Genomic DNA, 27,161 nt, shown 5'->3' with positions numbered 1-27,161 from the left:
GGGTCATCAGCCACCACCACCTCCACTGAGTGGCACCATGACTCAGGAACAGAGGGACAGGCTGTGACCTTATTGTACACTTGGTCGGATAGTGAATCTACAGTTCCCGGTTTGAAACTGTGGTGATTGTATGGATCTGTAGCGCTGACATGCATCACAAACTGATGTCTATCAGTCAGTGCATATATTATAGAACTCTGGGCAGACATGGATGAGAATTGTAACTTGACTGGTGCTTGGAGGTATACAAGTACGAGACTGTAATTAGAGCTTCCCTACAGACTAATGGTGAGAAGCAAGGCACAAACGTCCTATGAGCAACAGGAATAGCTGGAAGGCAGAAAATCAGAAGAAAAAGAAGAAGAAGAAGAAGAAGTACACTTTATTAATCCCCTCAGGGAAATTACATTACATCAGACGGGCAGATCAGCATTTCTATCATTCACAGTTCAAACATGTACTTGTGAAGGAATGCTGGAATTTTTAGGACCTAGCGTCCACTCAAAGACTGCAACCAGTTTTCATTTGTTCCCAGTATACTGCCATACCTCAAAATGCAAAACTTAGTAAAGTCCTTCCTCCCCTCCACATTCAAGGAATAGCAAGAGGTTGCCAAATAGGGTTTTCAAAGCATCACTTAATCTGAACCCACAGAAAAATGTTTAATGGTGACAGGTTCTTGTGCAACGTCAGCTGTTTTTATAGGGTTCTGCATTTTATGCATTTCAGTCTGGCACCCACAGGCAGTCCTTTTTAGCTACTCTGGCTGATTAAATGTCCAATCAGGTTAAAGTAAATGTCACTGAGCTACTGTGTGCTAATGCAGCATTACAGTTGTGTGAACAGGTTTAAACCAAATCTGGATCATCATGAGAACCGATCCAGTTGTGGAATTGGTGGCTTAATTGATCGGCTGAACATTCAGTATGTAACTTGAAGCCACAAAGGCCGAACCAAAACAATTTAAATTCTCATTCATCACTGGAAACCTTTCCAACCTTGCAATTCAACTTGATTGATGCTTAAATTACACTTTGGTCTAAAGGTGTTAAGCTTTAAAGAAGTTGGGATGCCAACATTCTATAAATTTAAATGAAAACAATAAAAATATCCATAATAAACTGGCGTGCTCAGAATGTGTCCCCCGCCTCTCGCCTGTAAGTCAGCTGGAATAGACCTGCAAAAAAAAAGTGGAAGAAGCAGTCAAGAAGATGAATGAATGAATGAATGAATGACTAAAAATATATTTTATAATATATTTATAAAAATATATTTAAAAATATATTTATAAAAATATATTTAAAAAAATATTTTTTAATGTAATGTAGAAAAGAGTATGTGAGTAGCTACAGTGTACGTGTGGAGCAGCTGCTGGTTTAATTCATGGCTAAAAGGCCCCTGAGCGAGACACTAAAACCCAATTTGCCACACCAGTGGTGCATGTATGCATGAGCTGCAGATGCTGCATAAAGCAAATGGGTGTAAAAGCTCTCCGTGAATACAGTCTGCTGACATATCTCCATCAATTCCTCTTCAAGTCATTTTCATTTTGTTGCTGCCTCATTCTATCAGTGTTTTCCCAAATAACCCTGTTCGATTGTTGAATAAAGAGGGATGCGTTCTCTTCATCACATGTCATCCTGAAAGGATTGACGGGGATAAAACCTGCTTTGCCTCAACATCTACAAACGTCTGACACAGCAGCTGTCAGCTAATCCCGATTGTCCCCATCTTCACTTTTTTTGGATAAAGGTACATCCAGGCAGATTATTCGGTCTCATCACAGTTAGGTGTGTGTGTGTGTGTATGTGTGTGTGTGTGTGTGACAGAGACCAAGAAAGAGAGAGAGAGAGAGAGAGAGAGAGAGAGAGAGAGAGAGAGAGAGCAATCTGCAGATTCGTGTGGATGAATGAAATGCAACAGCCTCACAGCTGGTTACTTTTTGCTGTGTGTGTGTGTGCGTCTGTGCGCGTTTGTGTGTGTGTGTATGTGTGTGAGAGAGAAGTGTAGAGTGAGCCAGTGTGTGTGTGTGTGTGTGACACTAATATGAGAGAGTAAGCGAGGCGCAGCAGCAGTAGTACAGTGGAGCGTGTTCGGTGTCTGGATGTTTGCACTGCCTCTCTCAGCTGCGGGACGGAGCCTTACTGTAGGTACACACACATATGCACACACACTCACACAAACACACACACATGTAATATTGTTTTATGTGTTATCATTTAAGATGTCAAACAAATTTCTGCTTGCTGTACCTCACGTGTGCTTCGGTCCATCGGACTGTTGGGCGACACAATGAGGGGATGAAACTGTGCTGTTCACTTCATTGCTTATATATTTGTATGCAGAGCACCTGTTTTATTAACCTGTGTTGCCAGAACAAGGTGGGGGGCTTCATTATCTGTCTGCAGATGTTATGTTTGTTTATGTCGGTGTGTGGCAGGTTGGAGGTGCAGCGAGTGTGTCCAGTTTCCAATGGTGTGAAACCTGAGCTGGGTATTAACGTGACATGACACAGGACCGTTAGTCAGGGTAGGGGTAAAATACGACAGAGAGGGAAATGTATGGACTGACTGTTGAAGACAGACCTCCGTTTCTCATTTCAATTTCCACCCAATAATTGGTGAAACAGGATGAATTAAAATTGCCACGGGTGAGAACAGAGAGATTTACATGCCAGCCCACCCATGGAACATTTCCCCCTGTCTATCAGCCTTTCTCCTTCTTCTTCTCCAACTGCAGTCTTATTCCCTTAATTCCTGTTTCCAGGGCTGGGTGCTGAACGTGCTCAGAATGAGAGGCACAAAAACCGTGACTGAAGGGAAGGAGTGGAAGAAAGAGGTGGAGGAGGAAATTGATGAGAAGTTAAATATTGCTGAAAGGTGGCAAGGGAGACGGTGGGATAGAGAAGGTGTGGGAAAAGAGAAAGAAAGGAGCCATGGCAGGTGAAAATAGAGGGGCTAGCCTGAGGCGGGTGAGTGGTCTGATGAGAAGAGAGAAGTGATGTTCCTCTCATGAGATGGATGTTTGATACGCTGCAGGGTTTATTTTAGTATAATTTTAATCAACTTTCCAGACCAAAGAAGGGAATATAAAACATTTTTCTTCACTGAATTTGACACAAAACGTCTGTATCTTAAAAATAATCAAATCTTCCGTGAAATGCTGACAAGAAAAGGGGCAACTTCTGTCTGAATTCCTGAATGATTTTTCTTGTTCAGGTTTGCAAACGCAGCACAGTGCATGCATAATAGACTGTAAGAAGTTCTCCCGGGAGAGACTAAGTGTGCCATCAGCAGCAGAGCTTCCTTGCTTTAAGTGGAATGCTTGTGCCTGAAGTGTACCTGAATTATTCTTTATTTTGTCATGTGGATTAGATGTGTTGCATCAATCTACAGTTTGCAGTAAAAATGTACAACTTATGGAAGGTATTGATATGAGTTTATGCCTTATGGGATGCTCATCATTCTATGTGCATCATACAAACTCATTACATATAAGCTCCTCTTAATGCAGATTGAAGTGTTCACATCATCTGCAGATTGTAAAGGACTATATCCTTTATAGTTTGTTCATTTAATAAAAAAAAGAAAGAAAGCTCACACTAGGCAACAAACTACCTTCATTACCCATCAGTTTATGCTGCTATATTACAACATTTATCAGACACTTGGGCTTCTTTGGCTCTAAAATTGAGTTTCAGAAATTTCGAAGAAGTTCCAAACCGTGATTGATTACCGGTCATTGTGCCTGGCGGAGAGCAGAAAATGGTCCTGCTGAGGAAACCTGGACTGAAAAAGGCTTGGGCTGTGATAGATTTCGGATGCATGCAAGGTTCGGTTCGGTGGCACCACATGGAAAAAACCAAAAGGATTAGTCAGTTCTTATACTATTAAAACTCTTTTGAGATGGTGTATTCCATGTAAAGTCGTTAGAGGTAGACGATACCTTTTCATGTACCTGTAAGTAAGTTTTAATAGTCATTCTCATCGGTAAGATTTTGTGTGTGAATGAAAGATGTTCTTGTCCAGTGGGCTCCAAGAATTCTTCGCATCAATCACACCATTTGCTGCTCCATCATTCGGTTGTTTCTTCTTCTTTCTCTTCATTACTCAGCACATCCTCCATCCGATCGTCGCAGTGATCGTAGCTCCTGCAATTCTGTCAGCTGTAGTGTGTTATAGTGCAGCAAAATGCATCAGATAGGAAGTCCAATTCACCAAATGAGCCTAAGGTAGACAATTCTTTGATAATTTTTTGACACAAAAGAGTTTGATGGCTCATAAAGACATAATTTTGTGAAATATTTGCTGGTTAAGGAGCTGTCTGGAGTTAATCCAGCCCATCTTTTGTCTTTCACAGAGCAGGTGGTGCTGGACTGCACACAAAAGGGGGAGCTTTAAGCAACATTCACTGTCTGTTTGTGTCTCTGCCTGATTCTGTTGCACATCGGATGTGTTTCCGGTTATTTATTGAGCTATGACAGAGTTAATAATGTCATCCTCCATGTAAAAATAACAAACACACCGGGTAGCCTCATAAAAATGCTGCTCAGACCAGATCCATACCACAGCGTCACGACTCTGATGCCGAGGAAAAGGGAGTCAATACTGGAGAGAGTCAATCTCCTGACAGGCGTAGTGAGCCTCATTACACAAGGCAGCCCAGAACCTCCATGGTCCAATGAGGAGAAACTCCTCATAGGGAGGAAAAAGAGGGGAAAAATGTCACCAAAAAGTTTTAAAAAATGTGTTGTTAGTATGCAGGGGATGAGACACAGAATACGTGAAGATCAATTCTAATACTGCCCCTGACTCCACAAGCCTGTTTCATTATAGTAGCAGTCTGAATGGATCACGGGGGAACTGCCGCTCACAGGAGTGCATTTTAAAATGAAACCATAATGGCCTTTTTATTTTCACACTTCCTTGAGTTCACATTTGGAAAAACATTATCTTCCAGAAATATAAAGTGGTTGCAGCGGTAAGTGGTAGGAGTTTGGTTTTACATGCTGGCATTGGTGACGAAGCAAACCTGCACGACTTTATTAAGTAAAAGATGCATTTGAGTACATTGAATTGGCATTAGTCCAATCAGATAAATTCAGATTACTCTAAGTGCTTGTCATGCTAGAATTAATTTCCTCCTGTCAGTGCCATGTTAAGCTATGGCGCCGGTATTATCCTTTATATCGATAAGATTTTAAATTGATCCTAAATTAATCAGACTGAAGAAAAAGAAATGCTTCGTCATATCAGCCTCTAAATATATCCACCATGGACTCACATTTACTGACTTTGATGCCAAAAGTTGTTTTTTTTTTTCTGTGCAAAGGTTGCTGAGCGGAAGATGGAGATGCTTCCAAAAAAAGAACAAAGCAGTCTGGATCGGTTCTACTGGAAGTTGCTGAGTCAGCGTTCATGTGACGAAACGTGGTTCTTGCTCATTCTGTTCTGTTGCTGTGGTGGACGTCAGGCGTGATCCCAGACTGGCTTCCACTCGCTGTGGGTCGGTTGCCAGGTTGAGTTGGCAGCAGGACGACCGGCTCGTCTGTTTGCCACGTCATCAGCAACTTGAATCTCCCAGTTCGGTTTTGTCACCACGCCTGATTCTAGAGGCGACACCTGCACTGAAAAGACCCGAGATCCTCTGAGGCACGCCGATACGTTCGCCGCGTGAGACGCCTTTCAGTCTCATCGAGCTTCTTCTTACTGGAATTCATTTTTCCCTCCACAACTCTGGCCCACTCTCATGTTGTGTCATCACCTGTCTCTCTTTTTCTACCTACATCTTTTTGCTCTTCCATCTTCTTCTCTATCTTCTGCTCTTAACCGTCCCCGGTTCCCCCTGAACGCCTCCTCTTCTTCCCTCTCTTTCTCTCTCTCAGTGGAAAAAATGTTTCCTCCATTATTTATGGAGAGTGGCTGCGTTGTGTAGCTGTCAGATGTGGCAGATATGGGTGTTCTAAGTCTCTAGGAATGAGCCGCAGAGAATTCCAAGCATATTCACGTCCTCTATGCTTTGAATGCAATCTTGTCTTTTGAAAAGATGGTTGCAAATGTAATTTGTCGCTCTTATGCGTTATTTCTCTGCTGGTTGTTATGCAAAGGGAAGTTCAGAGCAGCTGCATCATATACGATGCAAATGCAGCACATTTAAGCTGCAGCAGGTGCAATTTTTGTAGATATTGGCTGCTGGATTGCATACCTCTGATTTTATTCTGCATTGCAAATGTAAGACAGTTGCATCCTCTCTTTTTGCTTATACTAAATACTTCAACAGATTTAACACCTAAGGGGCTCCTGGTTTGGTCTTAAAGTGCACTCAAGAAAAACTAACTGTAATTAAACTTTAAAAACTTGTGTCTTTGTTGCCCTCATCTTGAAGCCAATGACTAAATCTTGCTGACATCTCAGCTCTGCCATCTTATAGTCCCGTTATTTATGTCACTGTGTTTATCCCTCGACCGCATATTTTACCATAAAGTTACCCGAACCATGCAGCTCAGCTTTGACAGCGGTGCAACGGGAAAGGAGCCTCTTGACACAGCTGGCAGGAAGTGGGGAATCTCAGTTCCTATCCTGGTTATAGAGGTTGAAGCTGTGGATTTGAGTCACAGCAGGGGGTCACATTGGATGTGAACACAATAAATCATTACGAGGTGCTACTTCTTTGTGGGTAAATCTGATGAAGTGGTTCAGAGATGGAGTCCACATTTGGGCCATACAAAATTTTCTTTCATCATTGATTTTGCACCACATGTGTGCACAACAGTCATACCATTTCATTCAGTCATTCACTTGTCATTTTTTTAATCATATTTCGTAAGATAAGAAATAAGAGAGACTTTATTATACGCACACTGAGGAAATGGACTTGTTGCAGCTGCAGCAGAGATGGGTATGGAAAACAGTAACACAAAAAAAAAGGGATCCAGAAAATGTATTTCTCTGTTCTTCCCAGGCGTTCTTGGAAGCAGGTCTAAATATTTTTCTTGGCACTTGAGTAAAGCCAAGCATCCCAGCATAGCATCATCATATAAGACATTACATAATGGCATGTACACACACCATTGCATTGCACTCAAACCTTACTGTATGTTCACTAGGAGGATGATTTTAATGGATTCAGACAAGCTGCCATGTAGTGAAAATGTGACATCATTGATGGTGTACTGGTGGTGATGGTGTAATATATTGTTCACAATCCATTACTGTATCTTTAAAGGGATCCCTGCTTTCTTCTTCTGACCTTTAGAGACTCTGTCAATATTCTAACAGGCTTTGACAGGGCTGTATGCAGCATTTTCTGCAGCTCTGTCCAGTATGTCAAAGGAAACAGGATGAGAGGCAGTGCAGAAATATACAGTAGCTCCCCCGTTGGTCTTTTTTTTCAGCCCAAGTTCTCTTGCATGTGCAGGATAAGAATACATTCTCACTCTGTGCATGATGTTTATTCACCCCAAAGTGTCTACAGTAGTTATTCCTCTTCTCTTACATTCATTGTGTGCGACCTAACGACTGGAGTCTGCGTGTTCTTGTAAATAAAGAAGAGATTTAATGTAATGTGGTTCAAAATGATTCCCAATTTAATTAAGAGCTCCTCGCTTCTTCATTCACCTCTCGGGAAGTGGATCTATTATATTCCTGATGTGTTAAAAGCTATTGATCAGCCGCAGATGGCTGCAAGTTGATGACTGTGAGAATGATTTAGCTGAAATGAGATTATCTGACAACTGTTGAACTGCGGGACAATGCGGGGTCCGGTTCTGCTCATCTACTTTAGTTGTGACATGCACCTGTGGAAGTGCATTCTTCACACTTACAGACCATAGCAACTAAATATCACATCGCTTTGTCCAGCCAAGGCTATACCTGGTAGGCTACAGAACAGATTCTGGCCACAGAAACATAGCACCAGTTTGTACAGATTTTTATTGAGACCTTTCTTGGGTGAGTTTTTTTTAGAGCTGAGTAGAACAACAACGGCAGAACGGACAGAGAGAGCTGAACTGTCAGCTGGAAGACAGCTTGGCAGGGTTCAGCTGGCGAGGTGGGCAGAGATCACAGATGATCGGTCACCCGAGGCGCAGGTAAACATAGAGTCAAGCAGAGTTTGGGCAAACATGAGATAAACCCACTGCAGAATTTAAACTCCAGTTTGATGTTAGTGTCACGTTTGGCAAACTTAACAGCAAGACTTAACTGAAGGTATATATGTTCAAACGCTGCAGGAGCTTTCTGTATGAAACGAGAAATACCTATGAGAGCAGTACAGTGAGCAGCATTGGAGGAGTTTCAGGGCTTGGAGTTAAATCACTGCCCATGGCGAGTTTCAACAATTGAACTAAACAAGCTGAGCCTCCCTTGAGAGAGGAGGAGAGGGGAGGGAGCCATGCCAGCCCAGCTATGACTGCAGGGCTCCTCCTGGCTATTGTCAAAAAGCTGGAGAAGGAAGTTAATGAAATGGGGCTCCAGCTGCCCAAGCAATGGAAAATCATAGACTTTTGTACCCACATCTTTTTCAGAGACAGGAGTCCACCACAATATCCTGGATCGATCTGTCAAACCCGACGGGCCGAGCCGTGTTCTAAATTGAAAGAGAGAAGGATTCTGTTGAGTGGGGAGGAAAGAATCTGTGTTTACGTCATTGTGTACATTCACACTGATGCAAACATAGAAAATCTCTCTAATGGGACGCCGCTTGATAATGTGGATGAAATGACATGTTTGGGTCTTTTGCTTGATTTCTAATTGACTGTCATGCCCCATATTTAATCATGGGTAAAGACAATAAACTGCAGTTTTAGAATTTTACATCAATCTTCCAACTGTTTCACTTCACTGATTCAGAATAGAAAGATATGGATGTAAACCTTTGCCTGGAATTAGTTTTGTTGAAATGACAATGAACAAACGAACTCTTTCTCATTCACTGTGCCGCTGTGCTTTTTAATCTTCATCTTCTTCTTTGTTTTCTGTCTCTGTGACTTTCCCATTAGTGGGTTTCTCCTTTACAATCATGAAGAAATGATAGAATATGATCCATCACCAACTGTGAAACTGTCTTTAAGAGATCAGGATAATAGGATGTGAATAATACATTTGACATTTTCTCAGGGAAAGCCGTGACAGTAGTTAGCATTTCAAGGTTTGGATTTCGTCTCTTGCTGTTTGAAACTAAACATGTATTTTCCAACTCTACACATATGCAGGATTATAGATTCTATTTTTTAATGGTGGTGGTTTGTGGTTAATGACGACCACAGCCATCAAACCAGAGGTGGTGTTAAGTGATGTCGCTGCTGAGAGGATTAAAAGAACTTGAGGGGTTGAACTACAACACACACTTCTCTGCACGTGTGATACAGAAGCTTTAGTCGGATGAACACACACAAGTTCAGATGCAGACAATGCTCCCCCGCCCCATAACAGCTCTTTACCCCAGGCTGCAACAGCTTTAGCCGCGATGCTATAGGAAAACTTATTAAGAAAAAGAAAATGCCAAGGAAACCCCATTATCTGAGTGGCTCTTGGCTGTACTCAGTTAAGAGCCCCGTACTGGCACGGAGTTCGTTCACATTACTGGCCAGTCGATTTCACATAATAAGGAGAGGGGTGGCTCGTAAATGGCCCTGGGACAGTGTTATTTAATAATGGAGATTATTTGACTCTGAAAGTTTAATGAAGAATGCTTTTTACCCCTGACAAACCAAGTTTGTGCAAAAATATAATTTAATAAATTCTATATTCTTTCTTTGCTCCAGTGGATGTTTTCTGACTGACAGCTATCTTGTGTTATCCCTGCATCACAGAGATGAAACCCAAACCTCCAGCTGCACCCTTCCTCTCCATTATTCACCCATATGTCCTGTAATTGGTTTGAGCACATGAAAGATGCATCTCTAGAAATTCCACAGGATGCAGACTCAGAGAGCTCTAGTGTGTCTCTCTTCACAGGTTTCTATTTGTATGTTGCATTTAAGTCAGTGGATATATTTCAAAGACCGAGGAGGCAAATTGAAAAGCACCACGGGGGGGGGGGGGTAGCCTCGGTCATTGCTGAGCTGGATCCTGTCTATTAGGCTTGTCGTATGTTCGTGTCTGCCTTTATTTTGTTTGTGTACATGTACAATATATGCATCTGGGTTTAGGCGTACAATGCTTTGTGCACATTCTTATCTTGGAAGCTATGAGACATTTATTTGACGAATGGCTGCAGATCCTTCATAGGCAGAAGAAAATGAATCCATAGAGAGAAATACTGGTATCAAGGCATCAGCCTGAGAAATATCATGGCTCCTCTAGGTTTAATCTGCCTTTATGCTACACTCGCTTCTTTCTGGAAGATACACGCTATTTTCACTCATTTTGTTTCAGGTTTTGAAATTTATTGTGTGGTTGCGGGGCAACCCTCAGATGGCTTCTGTGTTTTTGCCCACACAAGATTGAGTTACATGCCCTCAAGTAGGAGACCAGAAGGATAAACTTCAGTCGAATGAGCGAGATTTAATATCCTCTCTTTCATCTGCTGTGTGAAGTCTATTCCAAAATAAAGCACAGTCAATCCTCCAGTTGGGTTTTGTTGAGATATTAAAGAGTGCATTCATTAAAAGTCAAGACCAAGAGTTTTTGTAATACACAGATTTTAAAACAAGCTCTTTAGATTTGAAACTTTATCATCATGTCACTGAGACTTCATAAGGTAATGCAGCGGTTGGCCAGATCATCCATCAGACAGTCAGTGAACATTCAAGTTTAAGTGCATCCATCAACAACTAAGGGTCAAGTGTTTAATCCTTGGATGAGACAAGGCCGTGCGACACTGCTGAAAGAATATCTAATATTAAAACTCAAATGAATGCACTCATTTGGTTTTTTAAAAACTGTGCTGAAGAGAATGTCTGTGAATAAATGATAGATTTTTATAACTAACTGTTTACACAGACAGAGAAATGGATAGATGGATGGATAGATAGATAGATAAACAGATAGAGTAGATAGATAATCCCGAGGGAAAATTATTTGTTGTACAGCTATTGTTATTATTATTATTACAAGGAAATTCTTTCCTCGGATCACGTTTGCTGAGTACGTGCAGACATTTGATTGATTTGATATTAGCTTTTGAGTGTGTGTAAACGTTGGATTGAATTCAATACCCCACTTTTTACTATTTGTTTTCCTTCACCTCCAATCACCCAGAATAACGTGCTATAGGGTGGGGATCTTGGGGTTATATTTGATGCAGATTTGTCTTACTAAACTATTCATGTAATGTAGGACTGATGGCTTTCGTATTTTAAGTTAACTAGGGTAAAAAATGAATGTGACAGACTTTGCATTAGCTCAGTATTAAACTTGCAGCACTGGTACTTGTCACAATTCAACTGGTTATAATGGAAAAAATAAATTGTTAGATTCATGCTAACAAGCTTTCATCCGTTATCTTTACAAATAAAAAAAAAGGCAAGATGCTCGGACAGAGGGTTTCACACCACAAAGGCAGGAGACAAATGAGTTTTGTGTTCGGTTGCAGGGGCTTGCATCACTATTAGCTGGCTGATAACTGTCATAACACCTTTGTTAATGAGGGGAGCAGGAACAGGTTTTTGTTATGCACAAACGGAGCTGCGAAGCCTGGAAATTACCTGCCATCGCTGTGAGAAACGAGGGTCTGGCTCAACCCAGTGCCCAGGGCTAAATTCAGGCTTCCTCCTCCATAAAGACACGACTGCTATGACACGTAATCCAGGATAAGAAATACGACTCTGGTTGAGATTCCAAAATGGAACGGTTTACTGAATCCTACCAGTTTGCAGTCTAAGTGCGATGTGTAAATCTTGAGATACTACTCTTCTATAGCATAAATAATAACGTCCTGCTGAGACACTTAAATAATACTTAAATAACGGCTCAGAACACTCATTGAGCACAACCTTAGAAAAGAATTCCTCTGCCATCAAATACAGATGTCTAGTTGAATTCTGTGACACAAACAATTGTCTCAAATGTATTTCTAACATCTTTGCTGAATTATTAAACATCCAATCTTATTAAGAATTTTATATTTGACCTGAAACACCAATTAGATTGTGTTTTGTAGCAGTGATCCCCAACCCCCCTGACAGGTTCCGGTCCACGCATCAATCAATACCAGCCTGCACAGAAGGTATACATAACTCCATTACGTGAATCTAAACAATGTTTTTTTTCGAAAAATTATCAAATTCTCTGTCTCTGATTTTTTTTTGTTAATTTTGAAACTTTAATAATGGGACATAACTTCAATAATAGAACATAACTTTGATAATGGAGCATAAACTCCCATTTAAAACTTTATCAGATGTTCTCCCTGCTGGCTATTCGCCTCCAGAGTCTAGGAACACATTTTGTCAGGGACTGGAAGTCATCGGTCACGTGTGGGCACTTCTTTGGTGAAGAGGAACTTGTGACTGTCTACATTTTGAGTTGAAAAGAAATTGAACAAAATGAGCTGCCAGATAATCAACCTAGAAACTTTTGACGCTTGCTGAAAGGAGCTTTCGATGTGCCCTTTTAAAAAAACATACTGAAGCAAATTGTCGACCTAAAAGTCTAACATTTATATGTGGTGCTAATAAGAATTCAGCGTCATAGACGTTCCAGTGAGATGACATCTAGGCCATTACATTTAGTAGCTTAACACCAAACCTACTGGTAGTTTTCTTTTGTATCAAACCTCATTTTGTTCTTGGTATTACATCACTGTGGATCTTTGTTCATTCAGTTGTAACTTTAATTAAAGCTCTCAGGAATCAATAGGAATCAATGAAAGTGTCGCTGGTTGACTGACTTTTTGTTGGTGTGAAAAATTTCAGAGTTTAAGTGTGCAGTATATCCAGATAATCCACCCCTAAATCTCTCATGGCGTTCGTCTTTACTGGAAGCAGCATCGGTCCTGGCTGGAGTCTGTTGGCACGGATCACACTGTGTACTCACACATAGTTTTAGTACTTATAATGGATTATCTGCCTTGCTTACTGACAGAAGATAAACTGCCTTCATTGTCAATAACTTTACATTCGCATACAGAAGCAAAGGTCACAAGGTGGTCATCTACATTTATTTATATTGGAATGGATACAGTTGGGATTCACTCAGACGGGTTTTCTGCAGAATGCTTGTGGCTTACATCCAGATACCAAAGTGCTCTCCGGTGTTTATTAATGTAAAAGTAAAGTGCTCTCATAGTTCTCTCCCACTGGATTGATGCCACATGCTGCTGTAATGGAGCTCTTCCTCCCTTTATTTACAATGAGCTGCTGGAGGCTACATCTTTAAACATTTATTTTACAAATAAATTAGCTTGGATTTTAAATGGGAATTGCTGATGAAAATAAATGAATGAAATGTTGATTTGCACCAAGAAATTGTTAATTTTGTAATCTTTTTTTTCAATATGTGGTGCGATCGCAGCCCAAACAAATATGCACAGATGCACACAGACTGCTGATGTGTGAGGACTCTGTGCCGGGATATTCATTCTCCTTGGGAACTAAAGAGAAAGCCGGTTGTGTTTATAATTTGGTTCTATGTCGGCTGCAAGAATCCATAAAACAAAAAGCAGGTGATGCAGAATGGACGCCGGCTGCCTTCTCTTTTCTCCTTCTCTTATTTCTATCAATGTGAATTTGATTTGACTGAAAGGATCGTTATTTAGGAAGTTTAGTGTTCACGATCCGTATCATGTGATACCTATCATGAACATCCACACACATTTTTCCATCTGAATGATTGAGGAATCCACATTTTACTTTCATCAATAAAAGCCCCCTCACATTAATGAAACATTCCTGCCTTTTTTCTTCTAACAATATTCTCCAACAAGTACAGAAAAAACTTTAAAAGTCAAAAACATACAGTGTAGATGTCACCTTTTTATGAACCTCCCTCGTGAGCTCAGTGGGCCCAACCTCCTAACCCGGCAAACACAAAGCGATCCGAGTCTTTAACTGCGTGTCCCCTGTTTTCTATTTTTGTTTGCTTGTGAAGGCGACTGTACAAACCAGTTTAATCCCAAGACATGGTTGATCCCATCACGCATCCCTCAGCTCATTCAAAGAGCTCACTCTATCTGCAAGTCCATTTCAAATCCTCTATTCCCCGTTGTGCCGGGTGTATTTGTGTGTCTCTGTTCTGTTAGTAGTACTAAAGTACACACACACAAGAAATGCTGTATTTGTGCATTTACAAGCGACATTGTGATCATAGTCAGTCCAACTATAGTGACATGCGTGCACTGTTGACCCCTGGGTGATCCAATCCAAACACAGCTTTAACTCTCTGTCTCGGGATGTTCACATTAGATTTCTCTAGATATTTGCCGCACGGATGCACCTGTTTCCTAGCGGATTACGTTTTGTTGTTTTAGATTTGTATTTTTTAGCAGGTGCTCTGAGGCTGAAATTGTTTTTGGATTGAATTGTCCTTGGAGGTTTTGAATTTGACGAGAATCATCCATCTGTCCTCGTTATGAAATGTGGCTGTTGTGTGTGGTTAATCTACGTATATATCTATAATCAATGACTATGATCATAGGGTGACATTGGTATTAATCCTAATCTCTGCTACAGAGTCTAATTTGAAGGAGTTTGTTTCCCTTCGTTTGAACCAATCTCCCTGTCCTCCAGGCGAGAAAATTATATCCACATAATAAATTATTGTACAGGCTGTGCAGGCTTCTATATCAACATTTTCTAAAATAAAGACTCTGGGACATTTTCAAAAAATAGGTTTTTAAATGCATTTTCTGTACAAAATCCATTTGAATGCAAAAAAGAAAAATCATCTAAAGAAATACACTGGGCCATTTTACGTTTTTGGGGCAGTCAGCTTTTTACCTACAAGGTGACAGTGTCATTAGCAATTACAGGAAATGTTATTGTACAACCTCATTAGAAAGTGTCAATTAAACACCACAGTGTTAAGACGCAGTGCCCTCCTGGGCCTCCTTTCTCCTATTTTCGATTTGCAGGTTTTTTTTTTCTTCTGCCCCCCTCTGGATGGAGTTGCTCTTATTCTAGCCAGGCAGGCAGTAAGTAGCCTCCCAGAGGTCTGCTGGCATTTTGTTGCTCTTAGATAGTTATTCTTAGCCTCGTCTCATCGCACAATCGTTGTGAAAGCATGACAGCGATGCAGCAACATGCTCAACTGATGGAGAACAGAGGGAAGGGCGAGTCGGAAAATCAGATGAGCAACAAATACATAATTAAAGTAATGTCAAAGTGGATCTCACAGTCCTAGCATTGCTCATTTTGTGGCTTGCTAAAGGGCCCTGCTAAAAGGCAAACCACAATTAGAGCAGGTGGGGGCTCCCCTGTCAAAGTCGAGCACAGCATTGACCTCAGGGACTCAGTGTGACATGGAAACCCAGTGAGAGGAACTCTTTTAACCCCCCTAGCGCTTCCTTTGAAAGAGGAAATGCCAAGCTTGCTGCGATTATTTAATAGACCGTACGTGCAGCACATGCATTACACTAATTAACTTATACATGTACAGAATCTACTATGTAATGTACAAAAAAAGCCCTTTAATCCCAAATAGGAGCTGCTTCTCTTCTCAGGACCACACAGATGAGTTTGATATACAGTATATATATATAGAGATATTTACCAGGTTTCCCACTAATGGTAAAAAATAAATAAATACATATATATATATATATATTATATATATATATATAATATATATATATTATATATATATATTTTATATATATATATATATATATATATACCTTTTTAACCTTTGTAATGTCTTCTCTCAACAGGGCATCAACATAGTGGGGCCCAGTAATGTAGAGCCCACGCCCCAGCCCCCCAGTCCAGCGATGTACCAGCTGGATATTGTCCTAAAGAAAGGGAGCGGCTTGGCCATCCGGGACAGGACAGGTAGGACCTCACACTATAAAGACATTATTCTGAATTCCACATTCAATGTATGGAAAAAGACGTGTGGAATTCTACACCTTTTGACCTTCGAGCCCCCCCCCCCCCCCCCCCAAGGAGGCGGAAGGTCTGAAAATATAAGCACTTCCTGCGTTTTAAGCAGGTGAATGAGGCGCTAACAGCTAGCCAGACAAAACAAGCGGGACCTGAGATTTTCTTATGAAACTCTTAGAGACAGTGATGGATGTCAAGGTCTCATTAGCTGTGTCGTAATGGTTGCCACGACGACAGAACCGTATAAGCTCTCTCTCTCTCCGGCGCTGCTCACCTGTCCGTCGGGATAATGAGCGATGAGGTACAGAGCTCACCTGTCCTGAGCCCCGACAGCTCATTATAGAGAGGAGGAGAGGCGGTGACACAGTCAAGAAGCACAGAACGATAGCAGAATTCATTTTTAAAATTAGGAAAAGTGTCATTAAAAACAAAAGGAAGGTTTTAATTTCCATCGATTACTCTGTTATACCTCAGATATGCTCATCATCATGGAAATAATCTAAAAAATGTCAGCGCTAAAAGTGACACCTGATCCTGTAGATGCAAAAGGGAATCTAACATAACACAACTGAGTAACAATACGCCTTTATACAGTGTATATATATATGGGTGTGTGTGTGTGTGTGTGTGTGTGTGTGTGTGCGCGTGCGTGTGTGTGTGTATTTTTGTGTTTTTTTGTTCAGGTAGGCAGGAGAAGTAGAGCTTATCTCACAATCCCAGCTACATCAACTGATTTCTACACATTCATCTCCAAAGCTGGCCGCCCTATTTAAAAGCTGCTTCCTCTGCAAGCGATTCCGGCCCGGTTCCGCACCTAAAGGGAGCATCTCTGAGCTGCGCTCCTCATTTAGTCTTTCCGATTTGGCATGTGGGAGCGAGGGGGAAGTTTGTTCTCTCCACACATCAGGTTTTCATGTTTGCTCAGGGCAGACCTGGAGACTTGTAGCACCAGCCTTTTCAATTATACCTGCCTGTGTAAGATTGAATTATGGCGCAATGATTCACTTAATTTCAAGCTAGGGTCAGACGACCCTTTTGTACGGTTCACCTTATCTTGCATGGGGCAAGACCATCGGTGTGTCCCCAGAGGCCCCTCCCCAGCTGCAACCGTCATTCCAGATGACACTTTGCAGGTTTTTATGCGATTTTGGATGAAAACACACTGTCTTGTCGCTCTACCTATGTTTTCCTGTGGGTACGATACCATATGGTGAAGCTCATCTAAATGTCAAGGCCTGAAAATGTAGTTATGGGAATGAAACATTACTGTCTTTTTAAAAAGTAAACCCTCAGCTTGGTTTCTCCTGGTGATGTCATCTGTGACACCATCACCACACGGGGAAAATAACATGGTTTAACATGATGGAAATAGGAGACAACAGTTTAGTGATAAACCACAGTCTAGTGTTACTTAACTGCTGAAAAATCAAAGTGCTGCTTTTAAAAATAGTTCCTAGAGGGCAGTATTTACATGTGACACCCTGCAACTACCATCAAGAATGGAGTACTTAGTGTTTCCCTGCGCTGTAGGAACGACCTCCATTATAAGTTTGTCTGCCATTGATTTTATCTCTCCCTCTCTTTTTTTATCACTTTGAAGTTCCCTTGTCTTGATCATTCAGTGAAAGCTAACAACTATTTTGAGGCCTCACACAATGAAGGCGTGGACAAGCACTTTGATTAGCTCTCAAAGCATAACTACATCCAAAGAAAGTGATTACCTCGCAGGTTTTACAGTGGGTTCTTTTTTTTTTCAGGAGTGAAAACAGTATGTTGTTGTTTTTTAATTTATTTAAAGATCCTTTGATTTCTTTTTCACCTGCCATGATCCTCCCCACCCTGCTGGACGGTTGTGTGCTTTATTTTAGATTCAGCCTCTTTCAGCCCATCTGCATTAGTCTGGAGATGGTATCTCTTACTGACACCCAACATCGTGTTTCACATTAAGGGTGATTCATGTTGGTTGAACGCCATCAATGGCCCAGGAACCAAAGTGTAAGGCAGCAAAAGGCAGAGGCGTGCATGTGTGGGTTGGTGTGTAATTGGAATCAGGAAAGCTTTGAACCCATCCGTCAGCATACGGCGATCGAGATCCTCTTCTACACAGCCTCATCCAATCCATTCTCACGCATTGCATTCTGGGTAATGAGATGATGCATCCATCCATCAGTGCTGACACGATTGGCCAGTAGCTCTGTACATGCACACACAGAACCTACAGCTTGAGCGTATTGTTCAGCTTTACTTCATTTTGCTCCGGACCTATTCCAGAACCTCATGTCAAGCATCACTGCGTCTCGTGAATGGTGGGGTCCTGAATAACAGTTCTTTTGACAGGCAGTGTGCCGGTCAGCTCATAACGGGCCCACCATCACCATACATCAAGAGAATCCAGTTAATCCAGTCAAGAGAATCCAGTTAAGCTAAGTTGAATAAAAAGTTTGGAACAACGATTTATTTTAAAGTTTCTCGACAAAGTTGATGTGATAAAATTACCTTATTATTTTATTGTGAAATCATTTCTTTCTCTTTGGGAAGAGTTTAGAAGCTTTAGCCTCAAGTAACGACAACCCGCTAATGGTGCCGTTGACCTCACCAGGAAAGATCTGATCATGTGATCACGTACCATTATCACCAATCAATATATGAACAGCATCACAGCTGTGCATTGTTGTGGAGCACTATTTTAAGTATCAGTGGACATAATTATAGAACACAAATACAATCAACAGCTGCTTACTGTGTCTTCTATTAATGTGTGGTGGGAGCCTCCGTTTGTAACCGCATGTTTCATCCTGACTTTATACATAATTGATTGATTTCCAATAGAGCCAGGAGGCGGTTTGTTATCTGCATTCATTATGTTTTAATACTTGAGATCAGTCAGCCTCACAGCTGCAGTTAAAAAAGATTTCGTTCAAACATTTTTTATTTGTCACATTTTATAGCGTTTGTGATGCGTTAAGATAAAACATGTACAGGTAGTGCAACAGGTTTATAGAAGGGAGTGTGACAAAGTGTGACATTTATTTTTAGAGCATGATATGACGTATAATTTAATGACCTGCTCTTACAGTATATTATCTGTTAATAATTCAGGACCGTTTGTCTGCCCTGGACTGACACAGAATAGTATTAATCAGGAATATGTAATGAGTATCTAGAGACTAATGATGGAAATGGGGAAACAGGTTAGTTAATTGCTCCACACATCAAGGAAAGAGACTCAAAGGATTTCAGTGCGGTGGGGATGATCACAACCCCGTATCGTCAATGAGGAGAACGTTTGCTTGTTAAAAGTCCTCGACCTGAAACGGAGTGTCAAGAGCTGCAGACGGGTTCTTGTTCTGGGTGAACGCGACCTTTTTCTCATAATCCACCATTTAAAGTGAGTTTGCAGAGGAAAATTCTGCCGTCGGCATAATTACATTGGAGTATTACTTTGCCGTTTCTAGAGGAGGCCTGGCACCAGCCTCACCTGAGTGTTTTGATTGACCTTCAATGGTCTTTTATTTGACTGTACCTTAATCTGTGATCCCTCCTACCGATGACCTTTCTGCTGCTAATGACTGAGCAGATTCAAAATACTGTAATACTATTAGTCATCAATGGAAGGTATTTACATTAATAAAAAATACAGGCGTCAGCATTCCAGATGTTACCAGTAGATGTATATTTATACACACAGATGCTTTGCATGTGCAAATACACACGCTGTAACTGAGGGTGTGACATCAGAGGTAAACAGATTGTTCCATTGCATGTAAATGGAACAATTAGGCTCTTGGCTCATATCTCATATCTATTTTTTTTTTTTACTCGTAGGGTGATACCTGCATCCACTTGGTGGTGATTGTGTTTACTTTTAAATATGCCATGCTCTTTTATGTGTACTGTCGGCTCGTTCCCATGTGTGCAAACAGCGCTGGGTGGTATTTATGATGGCTGCTGCCCGTTAGGTGTTCAGTGGAGATGAACAGACGTCGGGATGAAGTTTTCTTGACTGCCTGTCAGGAAGACAGAGAGCAGCCATCAAAGACAAGTCCATCTGGGGGCTTTTAGATTGGTCTGATGAGAAAAGACTGAGGTAAATTTACCTGGTCGATGCACCACTGGACTTAATCTCACAATGCAATTTATCTCTGCTGCCATCGACCGTTGTTCAGTGGTTGGTTTTATATGTAAAGGAGTAGATTAAAGCTTTGGTATGACCCCCAAGGATTCCTCCAAAAATATTACAAACTGAGGAAAAAAATGTAAGAAACAAAAATAAGGATGGGGGTTCACATACCAGCCCTCTGGTCCCCACAAGTTCAGGTACCCTATCCTATGTTTTGACCTGCCTTTACTTCCATTGTAAGAAATTTTCCTGGAAATTTCAGACCTCAGTCACCAAACAAAGCAGAAAAGAGCAGGAATGACTTCCTGAATGTGTCAAATGTCTGAAAGCTGTTTGCTGATCAGATACCTCTCACGACCTTTTCAAATATTTCTGAATGCTGCGCTTTAGTACCTCTGGCACCTGTTCCAGTTTATCTGTGGGAGACACATTGACTCCTCCTGCCCATTTCCTGCTTAGTCGGCACTTGCTTTTCACAGCCTCCCGCCTTACAAAGAGGACAAAGATCCAGGAGCCCAGAAGAAATCCATCAAACTTAATGTCTGTTTCTAGGATTTCTCATCAACTTTTCTAAAGCCTGCTTTGTGGCCCGTCCACCTGCAGCATTGCAATCACCTTCTTAATGGGCTGTGGAAATATTTCTTTAAAAATATGTATAAAACATGGTTTATATGCACAATAAAAAGTGATTACTCCTCTGTGCTGCACCCACACACTCTTATCCAGCAGTCGCCCACCACCAACACCAACCTACAGTACTCCATTCTGCCAGTGTGTGTGTGTGTGTGTGTGTGTGTGTGTGTGTGTGTGTGTGTGTGTGTGTGTGTGTGCTTATGGCGCCATAGGGCTGGCACCGAGGCCTGCAGAGAAACTGAGGCGGCGGTGCATGTCTGGGGACTATTGACCCAGCGGGACACAAACACACAGACAAGGAAGGAGCTGATGTTGTCTAGAGGTGATCTGCTTTAAACTGCGATGCTGTTGGGGATTATCTCTCTTTAATGCATGAAGTTTCACTTTGATACAGGACGGACTTCAATTCGTTTTTAATTTAATGCTTGTGTTAGGTTATTGACTCCTTTTTAACGTCTAAATTTTCTAAGGCAATGCCGTCAAAGTTTTGTGACCGTTGCCAGTTTCAAATGATGCGATCATTTCACCTCACCTGTGTCACTGGAGAGCTGGTGGCAGAAGGAATAAACCACAGAGTGAGATCCATTTGGGAAAAGGAGTCCCCTTTGTCTTCTGTGATTTTCTCATACAGTAATCTCATTGGTCACGGCAGATGACACTGAATTGAAACACAGACAGTCTAGAGCTTCGTTTCACTGGAAGCTTCTCTTCATCTACATCACATGAAGGCGTATAGTAAAAGGAAGAGGTGAGACGAACGTGCTGAGAATGTTGAATGCCAGAGGTGGAGGGAAGGATGACAGAAGTATTGAGACAACATTAAGATATAATGCATTGGAATTATTCCTGATCAGGTCCCGTTATCTCAGTCTGTATGTGAACAGACAAACTAAATCTGATTATATCCTGTGCAGATGCTGCACTATGTAGACTTGCTGCTCTCCCCAATTCTGTGTTGTTGCCGCTTGTCACGTTTATTCAGATGCAGCCTGCACAAACTGCAGTGGTGTATGTGTGTAAGTGGAAATCAGCTGGGTCTATGTTGGTTGTTCAGAGCTACAACTCTTCATGCAAATCCAGTGAAAGTCTATAGATACACGAAAAAAGGGACACGGCACAGAATAGCACAAATATAGAACAATGGCACCACCTTGTGGTTAAATAAAGACACTGCATGAGAGAATCATGACCAGCAATAAAAGAATTTATGGTTTTTTGGAGTACGTACGTTCTCTTATTTTGAAGGGGTTGTTTTCTGTTTCCTGTTTTATTTTTTATATTTGTGTTCTTGTCTTTCTACGTAAGCTTGTTGTGAGGTTGCTTGATTGTTTTCACCTGACCGCCTGTTTCTTTCTTTTTTTTTGTAGTTTTTTTTGTTTTCTTTCATTATCGACCTGGTTTGATAGTGTATTGATTTTTTTATTTCTGTATTTTTGATTCGGAGCCAACCCGACCTAATTAACCACCGCTACAGTGATTTCATGTGGCTGGGATGAACATCAAGAACTGTTAAAAACAAAACAAAACAGGCAATATTCTTTTTAAAAAAAAAAAAACTTACTTGAATCTAAAGGAGATACAGTGGTACCTCTACCTGCGAATGTCTCTACATACAAAATTTTCTTCTTACAAAACGCCTCCACAGGAAAATATTGCCTGTAGTTACAAAAGAAATTTCGAGTTACGAAAGGGAAAAATACAGTATGGGCTGATTCTTGCAGCTCCCACAGGTTCCTGAACGCAACATTCAAATAGCTGCTCTGCCATTGGCTATTACTTAGCATCCTGGCATCCCATTGGCTAAGAGGGACGTCTGTGTGTAGCCGGATAGGTGTTTATGCAGCGTCCTCGTCATTCGGCTCTTGACCCATGAGGTATTCTGATAGTTTTACGTAAATATATTAACTTTTAGAGTATTCACTATGGACCCCAAGAAAGTGACAGAGAAAAGAGGAAAAGAAAAGAGGGAAGAAAAGAGGTTGTTTTTTTTGTCCATACAAACAAAGCAAGAGATAATAGAAAAGCATGAAAAAGGGATGCGTTTGGTAGATCTGGCCAAAGAATATGGCCGTAATACATCTACAGTCGCCACTTTATTGAAACAAAAGGAAGTTTAAGTAGTTTAAGGCATTGCGTGGGTGGTTGGAGAAGTTCAAAAGGAGGACTGGAATTCACTCTGTTGTTCGGCATCGTGAGACAGGAGCGCATGAACCAAAGAGGGCAAAAAACAATGAGGACAGCTGTTAAGGTAAATGGCCGTTGTTTTTATTCTTTATTCTTTGTTTTTTTTACGTTATGCACAACTCTCATTTATTGTGTAATAATCTAATTGTAACATGTATTTGTTACATGTTTTGATTCATTTTTATGCTTTATAAAACATTTATGTCTGAATTTTGGGGGACTTGGAATGGAATAGAGCATTTGCATGGAAAACGCGTCTCTACTTATGAAATTTTCTACCTACGAAAATTTCCAGAACCAATTAATTTCGTAAGTAGAGGTACCACTTTATCTAGAACTTCTCAGAGGAAAAAACCAAAGACAGGAAGTGTAATTCAGATGAAAATGAGTATCAAAATAAAGCTGGAAATAAAAAAAACAAACTTCAAAATAAGAGAAACCAACGCACTAGTTAACACATGCCAAGGTGGGTTGTGTTTCAGATTCAGGTTTGTAGGTTATCATCCTTTAGTTAATATCTCTGTTGCCTCCTCATAGGGACCAGTGACCCTTACGTCAAGTTTAAAATTGGAGGGAAGGAGGTGTTCAGGAGTAAAACCATCCATAAAAACCTCAACCCGGTATGGGACGAGAGAGTCAGCCTGCTGGTGGAGACCCTGAAGGACCCGCTGTATGTCAAGGTAAGGTTATTCAACTCTAATTAAACCAGCGGGGTGTTGAGTCTCTTTACAGCTGCTGGATGTTGTCTCTTTGTAGGTTTTTGACTACGACTTTGGACTTCAGGATGATTTCATGGGCTCCGCATACCTCCATCTGGAGTCACTGGAACATCAGAGGTCTGCTTTATTTACTCTATTCCTCCCACTAATAACTTTATGCACCCTCCTGTCACGACTTTGCATCACCCCCACCCTCCACCTGCATCACTACACACATGAATGGAGCTCTGATGGTTTATGAGTCCGTGCGCCCCCTCTAGTGGTCATTTATGGTATCTCAGCTTAAACATTATAAAGGATTGACCTCTATATATTTTAAAAAGAGTGGACACGATTGATTATTAAACCTATAGTTATTATCTTTTAAGTAGAATTACTGTCAGATGTTAAGTGCTATCCCTTTATAAAATTGAATTTGTGTGATATACTGATTCTGCCATCAGCTTATTTGGATAAAAACAAACTATTAAAATCCCTTCATGTTCACTCGATTTAGGCAAAGGCTTGGATGGAGCTATGCTTTAGTTAGGCCTCTTTCATGGTAGATAGTTGGACAGCAACAAGTGAAATTAAAAGCGTCATGATAATGATCCGGTTTAATTAAATATGACAGCAGTGTGTGTAATATCAGGATCCTTAAGCTACAGCAGCTGAATGGAATTCAGCCATTATTTATTTTTACTGGTTAAACCCGTGTTTCCTACTGTGACATGATGAAATATGTCACAGATTGAAATATGTTCAAGATTAGCAGCCAGACTCTACCAGACAACTGCATGGTACAAAGAAATTACATATCAGTTCACAATAAAGAAATTTTAAGCCGTACATGTATAATTTAAATATTGCAGTGTGGTGATACTCATTTGTGAGATGTTGTCTCTTCACTTGTTTTTCCTAACACTACTGAACAGCTCCATAAAACACTCTTAATGTTTACTGCTGCTTCATTTAGTGCTTTATTTAAACACCTGATGACTGGGGAGTGATCGCAGTTTACAATCTTGAGTTTTGGTGGAAGATGTTTTCAGGGATTATAAATTTAATGGCATTCCATGAAGGATTTGTTAGTTTGTAAACACGCCATTCAATGTTGGCCCCTCCTCTTCCTCCCCTTCCTCCTCCTCGGCTTCTCAATGAGTCTGTGAGCAAAAGAGAAAGAATACACGAAGAGAGGGAGGATTGTAGCTTAGATAAGGACAGTAAATCAGGTTTTGAAACATATTTTTTTATTTATCATGATACAAAGCATAAGTAAACATGACCTCACCTCCACAAGATCGTGCAGGAAGGTGTTACATCACCTGAAACGTGGCAGATTCACCTGAATTTTGAATTTCATCCTCAATTTTGGAATTTTTAAAAAGAAAATAAGCCTAAACCCAACAGAAGTGTTATTGTTTCAGCAGTGTGCTCTCTTTAATAGTAATTATGTACCCCACTGATGACCTCATTTATGCATAATTCATGATTGCTTGCAAGGTTGGCTTCTTGTTGTCATGCTAACTTAGCATTCATTACCTGTGTGCATATTAATGCGCACGCCTGATGTCATCTCTTGAAGTAGAAATATGTTTTTCCGTGCCTCGCTGCAGGATGCTGGATGTGACCCTTGACCTAAAGGACCCACAGTACCCTGAACACAACCTGGGCAGCCTGGAGCTGGCTGTCACTCTGTCACCAAAGGAAGGAGACCTGAGGGACGCTGTAAGAAATCTAAAGCAATCTTTATATTATTCATCCCCCTCTCTTCTTCAATACATGTCTTACTTGTTCAGATGCACATCATACTTGACGCTGATATGCTGCCGCCATATATAGGACTGACAGAAACCCATATGAAGCATATTTGCACATCAAATCAATGTGATAAATGCATAATATTTATATTCAAAGTTAGGAAACAGCTTTATTCCAAGTTATTGAACTCATTCTCTCTACATCAGAAGCACATGCATGCTGTGTTGAACTGGAAATGCGCTCGCCTCACTCAGCCTCAGTTTACTGGAAACTCTTCAAGTCAGCAAATGCATATGCATAAACACAAGTGTAATTAATATGTTCTGCAGAAAAGTTTCATGTTCAAAGAACGCCGGATCCTCTTCCCTAATTATGTCGGCTAGCGCCTCTGCGGACGTGCTCGATGTTTCAGAGTTGCATTTATTTCTGTTCAATTATTTGTTTGGTTAATTGGACCCCTGCACGCTTGATCCGGAACAAGGCAGAGTCATGAGGGAAATATTTTATTCCTTTTGATCTGATGTCTTAATTTTACTGCTTATTTAGTACTGTGGCTCAGAGAGTCCGCATTTGACAGAACAAATAAAGTCTATTTGGGTTAAGCATCATTTTGGATTTCTCCAACTGTGAAGAAAATGAGTACAAGGTTACACCAGTACATTTTTGGATGAGTGCCTCTGTCGCCACCTGCTGGTACAGAAGGATAAAGGACATCAGAACTCCAGTCTGCTCCTGTATTCATCTTCTGTTGCTCTGCTGATCATTTATGCCTGTAAATGAATAAACATTAGGGCAACGGTTTGCCTCCCTGCTTGGCCGGAACTGAAGCTTTTGTAGTTTTGCATGTTTTCCTGTGTCTGTGTGGGTTCTCCTTATGTTCTTCCGGGTTCTCCAACTTTCTCCCACAGCCGAAAGAGCAGCAGTAGAATTAAACTTTTACCTCTAAATTGCCTATAGGTGTGAATGTTCATGGTTTTTGGTCTAAGATAAAATTTAAGACTTGCAGCAATAATAATAATATAATAATATACGTATAATAAATTATATCTCTTGCCTTATTATGGGATGTCCCATCCTGATTCCTTGCAGTAAAAAAGGCATTTATTTGTGTAGATGTACAGTGTGTGTGTGTGTCTGTGTGTGCGTATGCGTGCGTGGGTGTGTGTATGTGCACGTGTGCGTGTGTCATGACACCCCATATAACAAAAACAGCGCTTCCCGTCCCGCTTCCTTAACCTGCATGAGTGACAGCAGCCCTTCTCTCTGTATCTAACCCCACCAGGGATAACAGCACCTGAACCTCATGAAAGCCCCCCTCCCTTCCCCTCCTCTCCTCTCCTCACCCATGCCCTTTAACCTCTGACCCTGCTGCTCTAAGGAGGGGGCGCTCTGTAACAGCTTTGTCTCATTTACAGACCATGCTTTTGAGAAGGAACTGGAAACGATCTAGTAAGGTAAACTAAAACAGCATGCACCCCCATCCCCACACCCAACCGCCACCCCACCCCATCCGCAAACGTCCGACTGTACTGTAACCACACTACCAACTGCACTGCGCCTCACCTGTCCTGCACTCTCACCTGTGTTCTGGTACTTGGATGAAGTCTCCCTGGACCTCTTCCTTCATCCCTTCATTTTCCTCTTTCCATAGTGGTATAAGCAGTTTTTTTTTTTTTTACCCAGTTTCCTTTGTCATTAGCTTTTGTTTTCCCACAAGCTGCAATACACACATGCTATTTGCATCACTTTGTGGGATGTAAACTCATGACCATGCCTAAAGTCGGAC

General features: G+C 41.1%; 1 protein-coding gene across 3 annotated transcripts in view; it reads left to right on the top strand.

The window, feature by feature from the left end:
* Positions 1-27,161, top strand: part of mctp1a (multiple C2 domains, transmembrane 1a) — a 98,904-nt gene that overhangs the window by 14,291 nt on the left and 57,452 nt on the right. For 2 of the 3 annotated variants that reach the window (XM_068310418.1, XM_068310417.1), the window contains exons 1-4: positions 15,836-15,928; positions 23,454-23,596; positions 23,673-23,752; positions 25,231-25,342. In XM_068310418.1, coding sequence (XP_068166519.1) covers positions 15,868-15,928; positions 23,454-23,596; positions 23,673-23,752; positions 25,231-25,342 — 396 coding nt within the window. In that variant the 5' untranslated portion in view covers positions 15,836-15,867. Of the gene's footprint in view, positions 1-15,807; positions 15,929-23,453; positions 23,597-23,672; positions 23,753-25,230; positions 25,343-26,790; positions 26,830-27,161 lie in introns of those variants that run through there. The other variant, XM_068310416.1, reaches the window with a different exon arrangement.

This window comes from Antennarius striatus, chromosome 3 (genome assembly GCF_040054535.1).
Source record: "Antennarius striatus isolate MH-2024 chromosome 3, ASM4005453v1, whole genome shotgun sequence".
In the NCBI taxonomy this organism is placed as follows: Eukaryota; Metazoa; Chordata; class Actinopteri; order Lophiiformes; family Antennariidae; genus Antennarius; species Antennarius striatus.
This window is presented reverse-complemented; position numbering and strand designations above follow the sequence as displayed.